This window comes from Camelus dromedarius, chromosome 5, assembly GCF_036321535.1.
Source record: "Camelus dromedarius isolate mCamDro1 chromosome 5, mCamDro1.pat, whole genome shotgun sequence".
Taxonomy (NCBI): domain Eukaryota; kingdom Metazoa; phylum Chordata; class Mammalia; order Artiodactyla; family Camelidae; genus Camelus; species Camelus dromedarius.
The window spans coordinates 60,826,854-60,844,549 of record NC_087440.1 but is presented as its reverse complement, the minus strand read 5'-3'; the positions used below and the strand labels follow the sequence as shown (position 1 = coordinate 60,844,549).

At 35.0% G+C, this 17,696-nt stretch overlaps 1 protein-coding gene across 1 annotated transcript in view; it reads left to right on the top strand.

The window, feature by feature from the left end:
* Positions 1–17,696, top strand: part of KCNH5 (potassium voltage-gated channel subfamily H member 5) — a 271,218-nt gene that overhangs the window by 179,467 nt on the left and 74,055 nt on the right. The window contains exon 8 of the mRNA XM_010976670.3: positions 105–304. Coding sequence (XP_010974972.1) covers positions 105–304 — 200 coding nt within the window. The remainder of the gene's footprint in view (positions 1–104; positions 305–17,696) is intronic.

Sequence of the window (17,696 nt, the reverse complement as noted above, 5' to 3'; positions counted from 1 at the left end):
CTATGAAGGCGTCTCTGTCAGATGATTCATTGATTGGGCCAATATTCTTACCTTTTTTTCCACTTGGGATATTTGTTTTATTTTCATCACTTCTTCTCTTTCAGCTCTCCTTTATGCAACTATTTTTGGAAATGTTACCACAATTTTCCAGCAAATGTATGCCAACACCAACCGGTACCACGAGATGCTGAATAATGTTCGGGACTTCCTGAAACTCTATCAGGTCCCCAAAGGCCTTAGTGAACGAGTCATGGATTATATTGTCTCAACATGGTCCATGTCAAAAGGCATTGACACAGAGAAGGTATGGGTTCTTATTATTGTTGTTCTTATTTATTTTCTATTACAATAGGGTATTCAGATGCCTGAAGCTTTCCCACACATACTATTTGTATAAATGTTTTATAAATGTGACTCTGTGTTTTGTAAGCAACATATCCGTCAATCATATTATGGAGTGCTTAGGAGGTGGAAAGCACTCAGCTATTAATTATCAATTAGTACTAGTCATCACGCTCAATTTAGGAATTGTGGCTCCCGAAAACAACTAATTACTCCATTTCCCTAAAACACTCTCATTACCACTCAGAGTAATTTGCGGTATTCCTCTAAAATGCTAACTGTGCTGCCACTTCTCCTGCTAGATTTTATTCTTAATTTCTATTTTGATGGTTTGCCAGTTTAAAATTGAAAAACAAACATCCTTGCTTACAACTAAAAAATTACATGTCTTCTATGCTACCTTCTCTTTAAATTTCTCCTCTCTCATGTGCTTCATAAAGCAACTTACAATTCTTTGTTTTCCCTTTTTCCCCACACAGATCTATAACATGGATACCAGCCTCCTAATCCACCAAACATCTCTAATTTCTTGCTTGTCTTTTCATGGAATCTCTTTAAATTTTTCCAATCTAACTCATATTAGGGGCGAAAGATGAAACCAAAGTCCTCCTTACAGTAAGCAAAACCAAATTAAAAAAAAAAAAACAACAACTCACTTCCTACACCCAGCCGATTCACATCAAATGTAGGGGCTGGCAAAGAGGGCTTGCACACACGTTTTAGAGAAAACGGATCTTGAGCTATTTCATTTTATTAGCATCAGTGGAGACTATTTTTAGGTACTGATTTTTGGTATGTGATAATCAGACAGCACATGACCTTTCTTGCTTTTCCCACAAATTTAATTGTTTTTTAATCATATGAAGTTGACTTGTAGTCTTTCTTCCAGACCTGCTCAACAAACCCCTTTCAGTGTCAAAGTGAAATGAGCAAAGTCGATGTTTAAGTTAGGGGAATTTCATGGAACAGTAAGTAGGTAGTTTTAAGCCAGAGCAGGTGTTGTTAGGAGCAGAGGATTGAGGAGAGGTGAAGGGAATGAACTTGAAAAGTGAGAGTCAAGGGAGGGAAGCCTTCAGAGAGAATACAAGGTACTTGAGGCCAGCTATGTGGAAGAATTCATGAAAGAGGGTGAGATTTGAGATTTGCTCCTCTTTTAACATTTTACAAGATGCAGTTAAATGGCCCCTTAAACTGGAATGTGTGACCACAGAGGGGAAGGACAAGTTGCATGTCTGTGAAATTTGATTAATGTGTACATGAACTGGTATCAGGTCAGTAGGAAAGGAATGCAGAGAAGGGACAGAATCTTCCTCAGGGGTGCATGTGAGAGTCAGTGTTTAAATCGCCAAATGCAGGAGGTTCTTTGAAGTCCACGTTCAATAAAACTGAGATTGAGAGGTAGCCGTCTACCTTGTCAATCACCGTCTCAGTCAGAAGCTTTTCTTTCTAGAAAGTTCAGTGGAATCACAGGGTAGCTGACAGAAAACATCAGTGAAATAATGGAATAATAGCCTTTTACTTTAGAAGAATGCCTGACCCAGAGCCGATGCCACAGATCTGGTACATGGCTGATTTCTGAATTTATTTCTCTAAATTCCCAGATGCTGGGTTGGTTCAAGAATGGTCAACAGATTCTCGCAAGCTTCCCCTGTAGGACCTGCGCAACCGCCCACTTCATGATGCAGTTGGGGTGTAATACACTGGCATTGCGTGTACAGAAGGGCGTGCACCATTCATTCTTCTCATTGACATTTTTTGATTGCTATTTATCATCTGTGGTCACGGAAATGTGCTTCTGATTGGCAGAATATCCATGGAAAATGGAGTAATAGGGGAAAAAAAGATGAGGAGGCTAATGTTAAGGGTGAAATAAGATTTTAATTCACATAAAAAGATTTTTAAAGAAATAAGTAAAAATATTAAAATAAACTAGCTCTTAGAAAAAAACATGGACATGCCTTCTAACTGAATGGGAAATCCTTTGAGTAGTTTTTGACTAGTAGGAGGAGCAGATTTAAAGAACTCTGGCAAACATGAAAGTTTTGCTAGGCATCTGTAAAACATATCTAAAGTTGAATTTAATGTGGCAGCAAACCCTCAACAAACCCCATGCCTGTATTGATTGCTCCCAGCCTGTGAGGAAGATCCTCACTCAGATCCATAAGAACTAGCAGTAGCAGCACTGTAAGTAAAGAGACGTGCCGAAGTCTGGGTCTGAGAAGGGAGTGTAGGAGAGTCCCACTAACTGCCTAGTCAGTGCGGCTGAATTTAAAACTGCGTTCTTAGTCTACATACCATATGCTGTATTGAGCAAGAAGAAAACAAAACTTGGCATCCAGCTCTCTGGTTTAGTAGAGAACCAGACAACAAGAGCAGAAGACTCACATGTCTGTTAGGCAATTATTTGACAAATCAGTAGTATACATAACATATAACTTAAAAACATGGTAAGAAAGTATTGAAGTATAGACACAAGAATTGGTAGCCAAAACAAACAGAGGGAACACATATCTTAGATCTAGACTTTATTATAGGTAAGAACTGAAAATCAGAGACACATCAAAATATGGGATTGATATATTGCTTAATATTATAAGAAGATGTTTAATGAGAGTCTTCCCATATGACTAACATGAGTATAAGAAGGACTGAGAATTAAATGTAAAAAATAAAAAAAACTGTTAGAAGAATATGTGTGAGTATATTTCATTTATCTTTGTTTGTATTAATGCAGTGGAATACATGACAAATTAAGTAACAAATAAATTTGGTTAGAATATGTAAAACCTCTCACACCAAATCCATGGAAATAAGATAAAGCATTTGCAGCAAATATCACAAGTGAAAGATTAATTACCATTGTAATTTAAAGTGTCACGTAAAGAGATTTTACAGATCATAAGCGGAATTAGAATATGTGAGGAAAAATGAGCTGAATACACAAATAATTTAGAGAAGACAAAAATGCAAATTACTAATAAACATACAAAAAAAACTTATTTTAACTTGTAATGAATAAATACTGAAAGAGTAAGAGAGCATCAAAAATCATGCCCAGTCTTAGTGAAGTCTGTAGTGACTGACGCAATCCTGTACTTCTGGGCTGTATGTGATTTGGTAGGGCAGTTCTTGGAAGCAGTTTTACCAAGATAACATCCTAAATTTGGGGATATTCTAGACCTCAGTCCTTATGCCTCTTCCCTTTTCTGTCTGTATTCTCTCTCTCAGTGATACCATACAATCCCATGACTTAATAAATACATGCTGATGTCACCCTAGTATGCATACTCATCCTGGACCTATTCCCTGAACCACAGATTCTCCTACCCAACTGCCTACTCGTATCCAATGAAGTTGTCCAGAACTGAGCTCCTAATCATCTCCCATAAACCTGCTCTACTGACATTCTTCCCCAGTGCAGTTAACTGAAACCCCTCAGTTGCTTGCGACAAACCCCCAACATTAAAACTTCCACTAAAGCCTATTGGCTCCACCTCTATTTCTCACTACCTCTGTTACTGTCACCTGGTCCAAGTTCACCATCCTGTCCTACCTGCAGTATTTTGTAGCCAACTGATTGTTCTGTGCTTCCACCCCTTATCCATTTATAGGTTAGCCTCAGCACAGCAGCTAAGAGCTTATATGGTTTTCATAATAAAGCTTTCTATCTCTTCTCTTCTCTTCTCTTTTCTCCTCTCCTCTCCCCTCTTCTCCCCTCCCCTCCCCTTCCTTTTCCTTCCCTTCCCTTCCTTTCCTTTCCCTTCCCTTCTTCTCCCTCACTCTCTTATCTCACATTTCTAGTTATCTATTTTATTTATCTAATCTATCCACCCATCATCCATCCATCCATCCATCCATCCATCCATGTATCTAACTTCCTATTACATATTCTTCTTTACTGTGGGCTTTTTTTGATAATAAGAATGAAATTTATTGAGCCTGATAAAATACAAGGGTAGAAAAAAATCAAAGTTTGATAACAGTAATCACATAAATTCTGTAATTATAGCCACAACCTTAGAAATATGGATTTACTTGAGGATAACTTTAGTAAACAGTATCTGATTTTTAAGTTATCCCATATTTGATTATTAGAGACCTCTATTACACTTGTTCCTCAATGAGCCAAATATTTGTCTTATTCTGTGTTTCTCATCTCACATTTTATTGTTTCTTTCAAATATTTTATTAATGGTGGCTGTCATCAGATTTAACTATGAATATATACCCAAAAAGATGCTTCTCATGTTCTGAAACAGCTATATTTTTTTCAGCTGCTGGTGCAATGGAATTTAATGATGCATTGCAACTAATTAGGGAAAACCTTTGCCCCAATTACTGAAATTTCATTCTGTCACTTCCACATATTTAGTTTTATAGATTTTTTGAATTCAGCTTTAACCCGCAAGCAAATTAATCACTGTGTTTTATTTCGGTCTTAACTTGGTTTGTTGTTTTTTTTTTTTTTTGTGAATAATGCTTTTTCTAATGCAAATTTTGGCATTAAAATCGGTACTGATGTGGAGATTGTAGCATTTTTACCATGAAAGCCTGCCTCAGGCAAATTTAAAATATAGAACAGTACCCAGATTAATTTTATTTGTTTGAAAGTATTTTATTGACTACTAATTACTATAGTTGCTTTAGATTCTTTTAAAATTTAATAACCAAAATCCGTCCCCTGGGCTTTGCTACTTGCTGACATTCTGTGCACGTAAACGGTAAGAGAAATGGATGGAATGAGCAAGGATTTAAGAGGGAAAGAGCAGACTATGTGAAAAAAATAGAAAGGATGATAGTTAAAGCTCAAAAAATCCTATTCTATAGTTTGAAATGACTTTACTGAGAAATAATTCCAATGAAGTAAATGGCTGGGAACTTTATTTTCAGCTTTAGGACCTATGAAAAATATATAACTTGTATAATGTGCGGACCACATATTTCTCATAATACTAGATTTGTTTTCAGCATGTTCTGTAGAATGAAGTTTAAAACCATAACATTTTTTATTTTACACTAACTTTTTTTCTAACATGTTCTTTGAAAAAACTCAGTAGAAAGAGCTCTTTGGTCTTCATTTCTTTTTTTATGTGTTTTTTAATAAACATACAATATCAGTAGATAGATTCCCATTATATGAAAAGTTCTGGCAGAATTATGCAAAGCATTCAGGCAGAATTATGCATTTAGAATGTAAAGAAATTGATTATTTTTAAACCAAACCTATCACAGAAGCACTGTACTTCTTCGAAATATAGTAGGCAATATATATTTTTCCTACGAGTTAAAGTAACTTTCTTTGAATCAGTTTACTTTTATACATATCTTTTATTAATTTAGAAAAGCCTGTCTAAATATTTCTTTGTATTCCTAAATGTGAAAAACAAGGGATGACGTCCTTATACATTCATGGCATCATTATCTTGGTTCAATATTTAAATATTTCAAGAAGTTCCTATGGCAATGTACAGCTGAACCCAAGAGTGAAGGCAATAGCCTTCCAGGAAGAGCTCCACATGGTTAAATATGCCATGTAAGTACATACCCTGCAAATAGTGAAATGAAACTGAATCAGTCTTAGAATGTATTAATAGAACTTTTGTCTTTGAGTATCAGGAGAGGTAATAATCTTCCCAATATAGTCCATGTTAATCAGATCATAGATAATATATTATGTTCAGCTTCCAGCTGGATATTTTAAAAGAAATATTATCAAATGGCAGCACACTTACCAGAAGAAAATCATGACGGCATAAAGTTCTGGAAATCTTGTTATAAAATGAACAGTTAAAGGAAATATGAATATTTAATTTGGCTAATTGAAGACTTTGAGGAGAGGTATGACAGATTAACTGAAGTATTTGAAATATTTAAAAAAGCAGCGATCTGTCTGCTTCAGGGGGAAGTTAACTCCCTGCCAGAAAAGGATACAGACAGAATGTAATACCAAATGAAGTGACAGGTCCTGGCACTAAAATTACATAACTGCACCTGAATGATTTAGAGTACTGTTATGTATCATAACTTGTTTACAATTCAGACATATATATTCGAGAGATACTGTATTAAAATTGTAGAATGAAATTCAGTAATGATTCAATAATTATTTCCTCCTAATTTTTTATTCGTACATCTAAGTACTGTGTAGTTTTACACATAAAACTAACTGGTTTTTCCAAGGTAACAGAACGAATACCATCCTAAAAATATTATGAGGACTCAGAACCCCTGATGGGGCTGGGCCAGGCCAGGCCATGGGACAACTGGCATGTTTTTTATGTGGTCTTTAAGGAAACGGCTTGTTGAGCAAAAGAGACCATGGCTAGTCTTTTATTATAGGAAACTCTTCTTCAGCCTGTTGTGTGGAAGCATCGTGTCCTAAATATCTGAAAACTGGCTTTTCTAGCTATGGTGAGAAAACTTAGCTATTCATGTCCACATGTGCTTCTCAGTTGTTACCTACTGAAAAATTACAGGGTAGGCATTCAGACTTACTGACATTTCTCTTTTCTAGCTGACCTGCAGGCATTATCTGAAACCTCAATTATATTTTTCCCTGCATGTTTCAGAAATAAAATAACACTCAAGGATTTATTACAAACATTATAAGTAGATAGAATTTTAAGTAGTATTTTCTGTGATAGCAATTTGGAGCATCTGTTGTATATATAGTATATCCTGGCTTTTGGCATGGTTTAAAGTGCTCCAACGCAAGCTTTACATTATTGTTAGCTAATACAATTGCCAGTAAACTTTGTGTGTCGGGTAGCAGGCAGTATTACTTTTCTCCAGTAAGGATAGGGAGACATTGTATAACTAAGTTAAAACCTGAATGACTCAAACCTCTTATCTAGAAATAATTATAAGTGCATTCTTTTTATGCACTGTGTTATAATTAGTTTACTGCGTTAGAGTGGGCTAATTTGTATTTCATTTTCACACCACTCTGTCACTAGCCACTGAGGAAGAGACTAAGGAATCATTTGCTAGCTATAGTCCAGGAGTGGGAGGGCTGGAGGAATTAATTTTACTGAAATGACCATACTATCCAGGGCAAGCTACAGATTCAGTGCAGTCCGTGTTAAAATATCAAGGGCATTTTCCACAGAACTAGAACAAAAAAAAATTAAACATTTGTATGAAAACACAAAAGACCCTGAATAGCCAAAACAATCTTGAGATTAAATGACTTGCCTTAGGTCACACGTAATGAAACTTAGATTCTGCGCAGAACTATGTTACAGAGGCAATGCTTTTAGCCACTTTGCCTCTGGTTGCGTTTTATTACCTAGTAGACAACTATCTCCTTATCACATCTTAATTGTTCCTATTTTTTCATGTGTTTATTTTTCCAAATAAAGTCTCCCTACCCTTCCCACTTATCATCTTCCCTTACCCCCCAGATAAATCTCATTAGTTTTGGATTGAATTGCACTGTCCTCATCTCAGAATTAAGCTGTACAGCAGAGGCCATCTGAAAACTTGTATAGGTTGCTCAGATGAGATATGATGGTATCATGAGAATTAAAGATCTTGGATATAGGTCTTCTAATGCAGAGTTAGGAGTCTATCCCTAGAAGCCAATGTGAAGATCAGAGTTTCCACAGTTGGAGTGCAAACTGGAGGTAGTGTAGGTGACTATGAGGAGCAAAATGCTAGATCAGCAGCAGTAAGAAGACTTGAGTTCTAGTCAGCTAGGCTCCCTGTCTAGTCGCCGTATTCCAGCTGGATGGCCAGTCAGTTAAACTCACTTGGTCTCAGAATATATATTCTTTCACGAGCTTCCCATTTCTTTAAAATTTTTTTTTAAAATTTAGGTATAGTTGATGTACAACATTATATACGTTTCAGATGTACAGTATACTAATTCACAATTTTTAAAGGTTATATTCCATTTGTAGTTATTATAAAATATTGGCTATAATCCTTGTGCTGTACAAATGTTCTTATTTATTTTATACATAATAGTTTGTGCCTCTTAATTCTCTATCCGTGTCTTGCCCCTTCTTCCCTCTCCCCACTTATCACCATTAGTATGTTCTCTGTCTGTTTCTTTTCTGTTGTATTCACTAGTTTGTTTTATATTTTAGATTCCACATATTTGCAACAACGTGGATAGACTTGGAGGGTATTATGTTTAGTGATCTTTCCATTTCTAAGATTAAAATTTAAATGTATATTTGGGAAGATTTTGTGAGAAATATTAGTAATTTCCTTTTATCACATAGGAGAAATCAGAAGTCTAAAATTAACTGTTTACTATTATAACCCTTGTATCAAACTTTAGCTTGACAGTAAATGAGATTAATGGGAACCAGCCTTCTTAGGGGAAACCTGTCACTGTCAGAAAAGAGACAACCCAGCCCAGACACCAAGTTACACCCGTTGTTTCAGTTAGGATCCCTCTGGTCTAATGGTACAATTTAAAATGCCAGTATCTCCAAGGAGACTTTCCCCATTTAATCTGACCATTATTACTTGGCTTCAGAGTGCCTTGTAGAGTAATAAAATCAATGATTACATAATTTTAGTGTATTTTCAATGATTCATATACTTCAATAAATCACATAGCTCAGTATGATTAGAAGTAATTTATCCAGCCATCCTCAAGACCGTTAAGAACCATCCTTCCGTAGGGTAAGGAAGCAAATAAAACCAAATCCCCAACCCCAAAATCCTCTTTATTCTTCATAATAACACTTCATTGTCATTTAAATGTTCTGTTAGAAGGATTTTGATTTAATAATGGCTTATTAACTTTGTAATAAAATATTGTACGGTTAGAGGAAAAACGGAAAATTCTTTTTAAATGGAGATGAAATTCTCTATGATGAAAGCGAAGTCCTGAGAGGAAGTTTAGTCAAGAATTCATAAATATTTAGAGGCATATTGATGTATTGGTTGGTGTTAAAAGGTGTGTTTCTTGTTCCAGTATTTAATAATGAATGTTGATTAACCCCGTATCTACATTCCAGACATTGTTCTGGTCTCTGGAGTGACAATGGTGAATGGTGCCTGCCCCACAGGACTCCAAGAAGCAGAGTGATCAAATCAATTTCCACTTTCTTTGATCAGCTGCTGATGTTTTGTAATTACATCAAGAGGCCCTTGGCCTTCAGGCCTGGGGCACCTGAAAGAATGGAGACCAAGAATCAGGGGGTAACAGAACACACATTTAGTGAATGTAATGGCAGAGTCAGGGTCTGATTCTGGTTGCTAGGGTTCAGACTCCAAAGTCCATGCTCTTTGCCCTGCATCATTTAATCTGAACCTGTTGTGTTGCAGACACTATGCCAGACACTGGAGATGACACTGCGAACAAAATTGGCAAGGTCTTTGTCTCATGAAACGTACAATTTAGTGGGGGAGAAAGAGAAAAATAATTGCATGAATAATTAATATTTTCTAATTTCCTAATAAGAATCTAAATAATTATGACGTGTTAGCATTCAAGGTACAAGAGATTTTTTTTTTAACTTTGGTATTCTTTCTTAATGTAGAGAAGGATGGTTCTACCTGCATTGAGAATGGTTAAGTGCACTATTCCTAAACCTACTGTGCACTGTGATATATTGACATTTCTGAATCCTTATGAACATGTTACAGTGATGTGATCTTTGATTACTACCTTGTAAATACTCTGAAGCCAAATAATGACATGGTTATGAAAATTGTTTTTGTTTCTAGTAATCAATAAGCGGTATGTAATTTTTCTAAATTGAATTCGGTATAATTATACCCGTGGACAATAAAAATTGGAATTTTAGTAAACTTATGCTGCCTAACTTGGGATGAATATTAGATTAATGTTAGGGTTTTTCACTATTTAAAAAAAGTTTCTATACTCTTTACAGGTATTGGGGGTTAAGAAAAGTTGCTTTCATTTGTGCAAGTGTTTAGTATGTAACCTTTCAAAATATATTTAAATTTTATTTTCTTAAATTCCTTTAAGAACTAAAGTTCTCTTAAGAACTTAATATTTTAATGAGCAAATGTTAGAAAGCCATCAGTTCTTAAGCCAACAAATACCCAGCACCACTATAAGAAATTACTGAATGAATATGTCAATAGTGGTGCTGCCATCAAACTTACGACTGTCAAAAGAAAAAGGCCTAATTCTGTAATCAAAATTTGGTGGAATACTAGAGCTAATATTCTTGACATTAAATTTATCTTTAACTGGTTTTAAGAAAGTTCTTGTAATGAAATCTCCCTACAAACCTACAAAGGGAGAGTTTCATTTATTTGGCTTTCTGAGGGCTATTGTAAATGGTTCAAAAGTAAGACAAAACAAAATATTCAAAACCAAAACAAACAAGCAAACAAACCAAAAACTCCAGTCTAATTGGTTCTTTTTGACAAAGTATTTTATAGAAGATTCAAAACAGCTGAGAGAAAAACCAAAATCTTAATGTCATGACCTTTACTTACTAACTAATAAAATATGTGACCTGATATTATCACTTAATCTTAATATACCTCCTTTCTCTATTGGCCACAGTATGTAAGAATGTTAGTGTCAAAGCATGAGTTATTTTACTGAAGTAAATTTTCCAGTTGACTGAGGCTTTTACTTTCCTGGACAATTATTTAAGAAGAATCTTTAGAAAAGACTTTCAAAATATAGTATTTTCCTTAAAGTATGTGTAAGAACATTTATTACATAAATTAGGAAAATACTTTCATCACAAGGAGCTTTATACCTCCTCCTACACAAATTTAGACATTTACTTGTTTAATCCCATAATTCCAAATCCCACAATAGAGAAAGGCAGTTTGGTTATTACAGTTTTAAGGATAACTTCTTAAAATAGCATACCAAATATGCTATATATGTGCTAACTATATGCTAAATATAATTTATCCTTATGTTCATCATATTCATATTGACTTTTACAAAAAACTATAGACTTCTCATAAAATTAAAATTGATATAAAACAGGGCAGTACAACAGACATGCATGAACACTTCCACATACACATACAAGTAAAGGGTTGAATGCAGCAGAAGTGTCCAGCCACCTGGAGTGCCATTTTTACTGAACTTGGTGATATTGAACTTTTGATTTTCCTGGCAGCTGAATTAAAAAGAGAAATGTCTATTAAAGGAAAAAACTTATATATGTTCTTATATATGTTCTTTTGGTGTTAAATCCAAAAAGGACTTTGTCGTGGAAGTCTTTTAGTTTGCAAGCAGTAGAGTGTATTGCTTAAGATCAGGAATCAGCAAATTTTTAGTATGAAGGATCAGATAGTACATAATTTGGACTTTGCCAACTTTGCCAGCTTTGCCATTATAGCATGAAGAGAGCCAGAGACAACATGAAAATAATGAACATTGCTGTATCCCAATGAGAGCTTATTTATAGACACATTAATTTGAATTTCAGATATTTTTATATGTCATAAAATATTCTTTTCCTTTTTTATGGAACTCAAGAGAGAAAATGAATGATTATCTTGAAGTCTTCTAAAAAATAAATAAAATAAAATGTGAGAAATCCCACTTGGATTTTTCAACACAGAGCATATTGGTAGACTTGATAGTGTAGTGGAAACAGATGCAACATTGGAGGGAGGAGGAGTAATGTGTAGTAATTACGAGTGTGATTTTGGCACAGGAATAATCAAATTAACATATGGTAATGGCACAAGTTAATGAATCTAAAAATAGCCCCAAGCATATGGGAAGACATTATATATGACAGAGATAGGCAAATACACATCAGTGGGAAAGGCAAGGCCATCCACTGAATGATATTGGGATCAATGGGGAAAAAGTTCAATTTGATCTCTCCTTCCCACCGTATCAATCAATTTTGGCCTTTAAGACTTAAAATATGAGAAAGCTTTTACTTAAATATGTGTCACTTTTTACATAAATAGAAAAATATATATCTTAAAATGCATATGGAACCACAAAGGACCTCAAATAGCCAAAACAATCTTGAGAAAGAGCAGAACTGGAGACATCACACTTCCCGATTACAGAATACAAATCTGAAGTAATTATAATAGTATGGGACAGGTGTAAAGACAGGCATAAACCATGGAATAGAATAGAGAGCCCAGAATTAAACTCACACATATGTCATCAACTGATCTTTGACAAGACTGTCAAGAATTCACAATGGGGAGAGGGTAGTCTCTTCAACAGATGGAGCTGGGAAAACTGAACATTCACAAACAAAAGAATGAAAATTTATCTTACACCATACACAAAAATCAACTCAAAATGAATTAAGACATTGCCAAGACCAATGTCAAGAAGCTTTCCTCTGTGTTTTCTTTTAGAAGATTTAGAGTTTCGGGTCTTATGTTTAAGTCTTTGCACTGATTTCTTGGATATGACACCAAAAGCACAAGCATCAAAAGCAAAAATAGACCAAGTGGACTACATCAAACTAAAAAGCCTCTGCATGGCAAAGAAAGCAATTAACAATGAAAAGGCAACTTACAGAATGGGAGAAAATATTTGCAAACCCCATATCTGATGAGGGGTTTATATCCAAAATATATAAGGAACTCACACAGCTTAATAGTAAAAAACCAAATAACCCAATTAAAAAATGGGCAAAGGACTCAAATAGATATTTCTGCACAAAGACATACAAACGGCCAACAGGAATATAAAAACTCTGTTATAGAAAGAGCAAGAGGTCTTTCAAGGTACCAGACCATGAATCTGTTACTGACCTTTATACAATGGAAATAATAAGCCTTGCATTGTATAATTTTCATAAGGATTTAAATGTTGGTGTCATTTTCTATTTCAAAGTCTGAACCAGTTAAATCTAAGAAAACAACATTGAAATCCCTGCCTAGTGGTGTTTGAACCCTAGGAGAAGGATATTTGGTTTGCTGCTCCTCTGAAATATTAGATACTGTGTTCACAAATAGGCATCAGGCTGCTGACCATCCAAGGCAAGATAACTTTTAAGTCACTCAGGTATTTGGGCCTTCCCAGAATGTTGCTCGTATCTCGCTGATAAAGGAGTGTAGTTGTTGTTAAAATTGTTACTCAACCAGTAGACTAGAAGCTTCTGGAGGTAGTGGCTATGTATATATATTTTTTTGTCTGTACCTGAAAGACACAGCATGTTTCTGGGATTCATAGGGACCGTCAGTCAATGAGCAAATGAATAGCAAGCACAGATAGAACTGTTTTAGAGTACTCTGAAAACCTCTGTGAATTTAGGCAAGGATGGAGTTATTCCCTTGTCTTGGATACTGCTTTCTCAGTTTATTAGATTAGTTACAATTTGCAAAGCTCATATCATTAAAGGATTCATTAAATGAAAAAAAAATAATAGCATAAAGATTTTGTTCAGGTTTAAACCAAGGACCAACTGTTAAAATGAGATTTTTCAATACAGTTTTGAAGTGTCTAAGCGTTTAAGAAGATTAAAGTGGAATATTTTTATAGAAAGCTGTGTTATAAATTACAAGATTACAAGTTGATTTCCCAGAGCAAAATTTTTTGGGCGAAAGCCTTTGGCTTTGTGCCAGAGGCTAATGCCTCAGGTCAGAGGTTTGGCATTCAGTTTACCCTGAAGCAGAGGGACAAACTTTAGTTGTCTTGATGAGTTTAAGCTAATTTTCCAGCTAAGCAGTGGCATGTAAATCCAGAGCATACAGATAGTTCTCTTACTGAGGTGTGTTCTCAAGTATTTTTGGATTTATGAAAAGTAACACTTAACAGAAGTGTGTTCATAGCACTGAACGCAGTGCTCTGTTAGTTGATGTTCTAGGGGCTCTGGTTGTTTGGAGGAATATTTGTCCCTTCCTCAAAAAGGAGGGCAAGAACTTTTAGTTTTAGCTAATCCAAAACTTTTAGCATTCTTTTTAAAAATACTTTTGATTTTGAGATAGTTGTAGATTCATATGCAGTTGTAAGAAATAACAGAGAGGTTCTATCTACCTTTCACCCTGTTTCCCTCATAACTAGGAAATTGACATTGATATGAATCATTGACCTTGCTCAGTTTTACACACGCCAAGTTCTCTGTGTGTGTATGTGTGCATTTGGTTCTACACCAAAAAATTCTATCACAAGCATAGGTTCATGTAACCACCACCACAGTCAAGTACAGAACAGTTCCGTCTCCAGGATCCCTTGTGTTAAGCTTTCACTGCTGCAGCCACCTCCCTCCTAAATCCAGGCAACCACTAATCTATTCTCTAGCTCTTTAACATTATCGTTTCAAGAATGCTATACAAATAGAACCACGTAAACTTTTGAGATTAGCTTTTTTCATTGAGCGTGACTCCCTTGAGAGCCATCCAAATTATTGCATGTATCACTAGTTTGTTCTTTTTATTGCTGAATGTTATTCTGTGGCATTGACGTACTACAGTTTGTTCAACTGTTCACCCATTGAAGAAAATTTGTTTTGTTTCCATTTGGGGCTGTTACAAATAGAACTGCTATAAACATTCATGAACAGGGTTTTGTGTGGACATTAATTTTCATTTCTCTGGGATGAAGGCCCAAGAGTGTAATTGCTGGGTCATATGGTAATGGTGAGCATACAATTTTGTATACTCCCCGGCAGTATATGAACAACCTAGTTTCTCTGTATCCTCGCGTCATTTGGGGTTATCACTATTTTTTATTTAAGTGGGCAGTGATAATCACATTGTGGGTTTAATTTATGGCTAATAATGTGGAACATATTTTCCACTTGTATATTCTCTTCAAAAAGACATTTTTTTCATGTCTCTTGCCTGTTTTCTAATTGTCTTCTTTTTTAAATGTTGAATTTTGAGACTGTCATATTTTAGATGTTTGTCCCTTGCTGGATATGTGATTTGCAAGTGTTTTTTCCCCACTTTATAGTTTGTCTTTTCATTCTCGTCAAGTTTTGTAGTCTTACATTTTATATTTAAGTCCATGATGCATCTTGAGTTAATTTTTATATAAGATGTAAGATTTATGTTGAAGCTTGGCTTTAAAAATTTTTTTGCCAATGGATGTCCAGTTTTTCCAGTACCATTTGTTGAAAAGACTGTCTTTCCTCTGCCAAATCATACTGTCTTGATTATTATAACTAGATAGTATGTTATAACATTGAATAGAGTGATTCCTACTACTTTGTTCTTTTTTCAGTGCCCTTACCTATTCTAGATCTTACACCTGTCCATCGAAATTTTAGAATAAGCTTGTCTATGTCTACAAAAAAAAAACCTTGCTGGAACTTTGTTAGAAATTGCATTAAACTTATAAATCAATTTGGGGAGAACTGACATATTTCCTATGTTGGATCTTCCAATTCACTAATATGGTATCTCTCTCCATTAATTTAAGTGTTACTTATTTTCTTTCATCAGCATTTTGTAATTTTCAGGATGCAAATCCTGTCTGTGTTTTGTTAGATTTACACTTATTTTATTTTATAAATTAAAAATGATATTATGTTTTTAAATTTTAATTTCCATACGTTCAGCATATGTTTTAGTTTTTTGAATATTTCTTTGGCACTAGGCTCTCATCTATTGCTTTTCCTCACAGTCAGCTCACTCACCTCCAGCAAAATTTCCAACAATCTGCTGTCTTTGATCTGCCATGGGCAGAAACTAGATCATGTTTGCAGTATCTGGGACTCTGGGAGGGGTCATTGAGGGATCAAGTGACGTCTGAGGGCTTCTGTGACATGTAGACCTCACATGCTTGTGACAGTCTTTTCTATTCATGGACAGTTTTATCTACTTTTGTATTCATGGCTGTTTTTCTGGATAATGAAAATTGCAACATGTTTGATTACTGACGTGTCTAGTTTCTCAGCAATTAAGACATTGGTGACAAGTATCAATGTAAGTAATACATAAACCAAAACTCATTTAGGGTTTACTTCCCCAGAGTCCCTTTAATATAATATAACATGCTATATCAAAAAGATGATAATTTGGTCCAGGATATTGTAGAATACTAATGAGTTTTGAAGGAATTTCTGAAACTTAAAAAAAATGTGTATTTCCCCTGTGCTTCTAAATGGGCAAATAAGAAAAGTTTGTTTATTTTTGGTCCTAAAAACATTGAACTAGTTCAGTCACCATGACAACATGTATACTATTAAGTAAACAATGAAATAGCTAGCAGTATTCATTGTTGTGTTTTCAGGTCTTATCAACAGCATGGATACAAACTTAATTAAGATAATAGACACTACATTTAATGATAGAAATTCACTGTAATGTACCAGTCATTTAAGAAAAGCTGTTTCAACTACATGAAGTGAAAAAAGAGGTTTTGCAATCATAAAGTTGATTAATTATAAAATGGCCAAATTCTCACTTTGGCTTGGCCTGTGTGAACCAGCTCACCTTTCTCCCAGCATTCCTTAATTATACCCTCCTCTGAGCTGCTGCCCATTATTTCTCCAAAAGTTGGCTTCCTTTTTTGCAACATGCTAGCCTTTCCCTGTAACTCTGACTGACTGCTAAGTTTGTCTTATTTTCCTGGTTAGGTAGGCAAGCAAGCTGCATGCCAAAACTGTAACTATTAATGCTACCTCCTATATATGTTTTACATATAAAAGACACTCCATATTAGTACTATGTAATTATTGAATGAAATTTGGTGGCTCTGTCTCCTGTTCTCTTTCATAGGTAGAGCAACTTAATTCTAACCAAATATGCCTAATGCTAATATTTTTAGTGATTGTAAAATGGTGATAGTAATGATTGTCCATGCACTATTGTATCATAGAAGGATACTCCCCACCCACACACACACACACACACGTACATATACATAACATATACAAATCTTAGGCAAAGATCAATACATTTTTATATATGTACATACCATGTAACTGCTACCTAGATCAAGATAAAAACATTTTTTATCACCCCAGAAGGCTCATCCCATGCCATGTCCAGGCAATTGCTGCCCCCAGCTCTGAAGTAAGCACTGTTCTAAGAGCTGAGATATAATTCACATGTCATAAACTTCATCATTTTAAAATGTACAATTCAGTAGTTTTTAGCAGATTCACAAGATCGTGTAACCATCACCATTCTCCAGAACATTTTTATTACCCGAAAGAGAAACTTCATCCCCATCATCAGTAACTTCCTGCTCTCCTCTCCCCCCAGCCCTTGGAGAGGACTAATCTACTGTCTGTATCTATACAGTTGCTAACACTGGACATTTCATATAAGTGGAATCATGTGATATGTGGTCTTTTGTGACTAGTTTCTTTTGCTTAGCATGTTTTCAAGGTTCATCCATGTTTAGCATGTATCAATATTTCATTTCTTTTTAAGGACTGAATAATATTCTGTTGTATGAATTTACCACATTTGTTCATCCATTCATCAGTTGATGGGCATTTGAGTTGTTTCCTGTAACC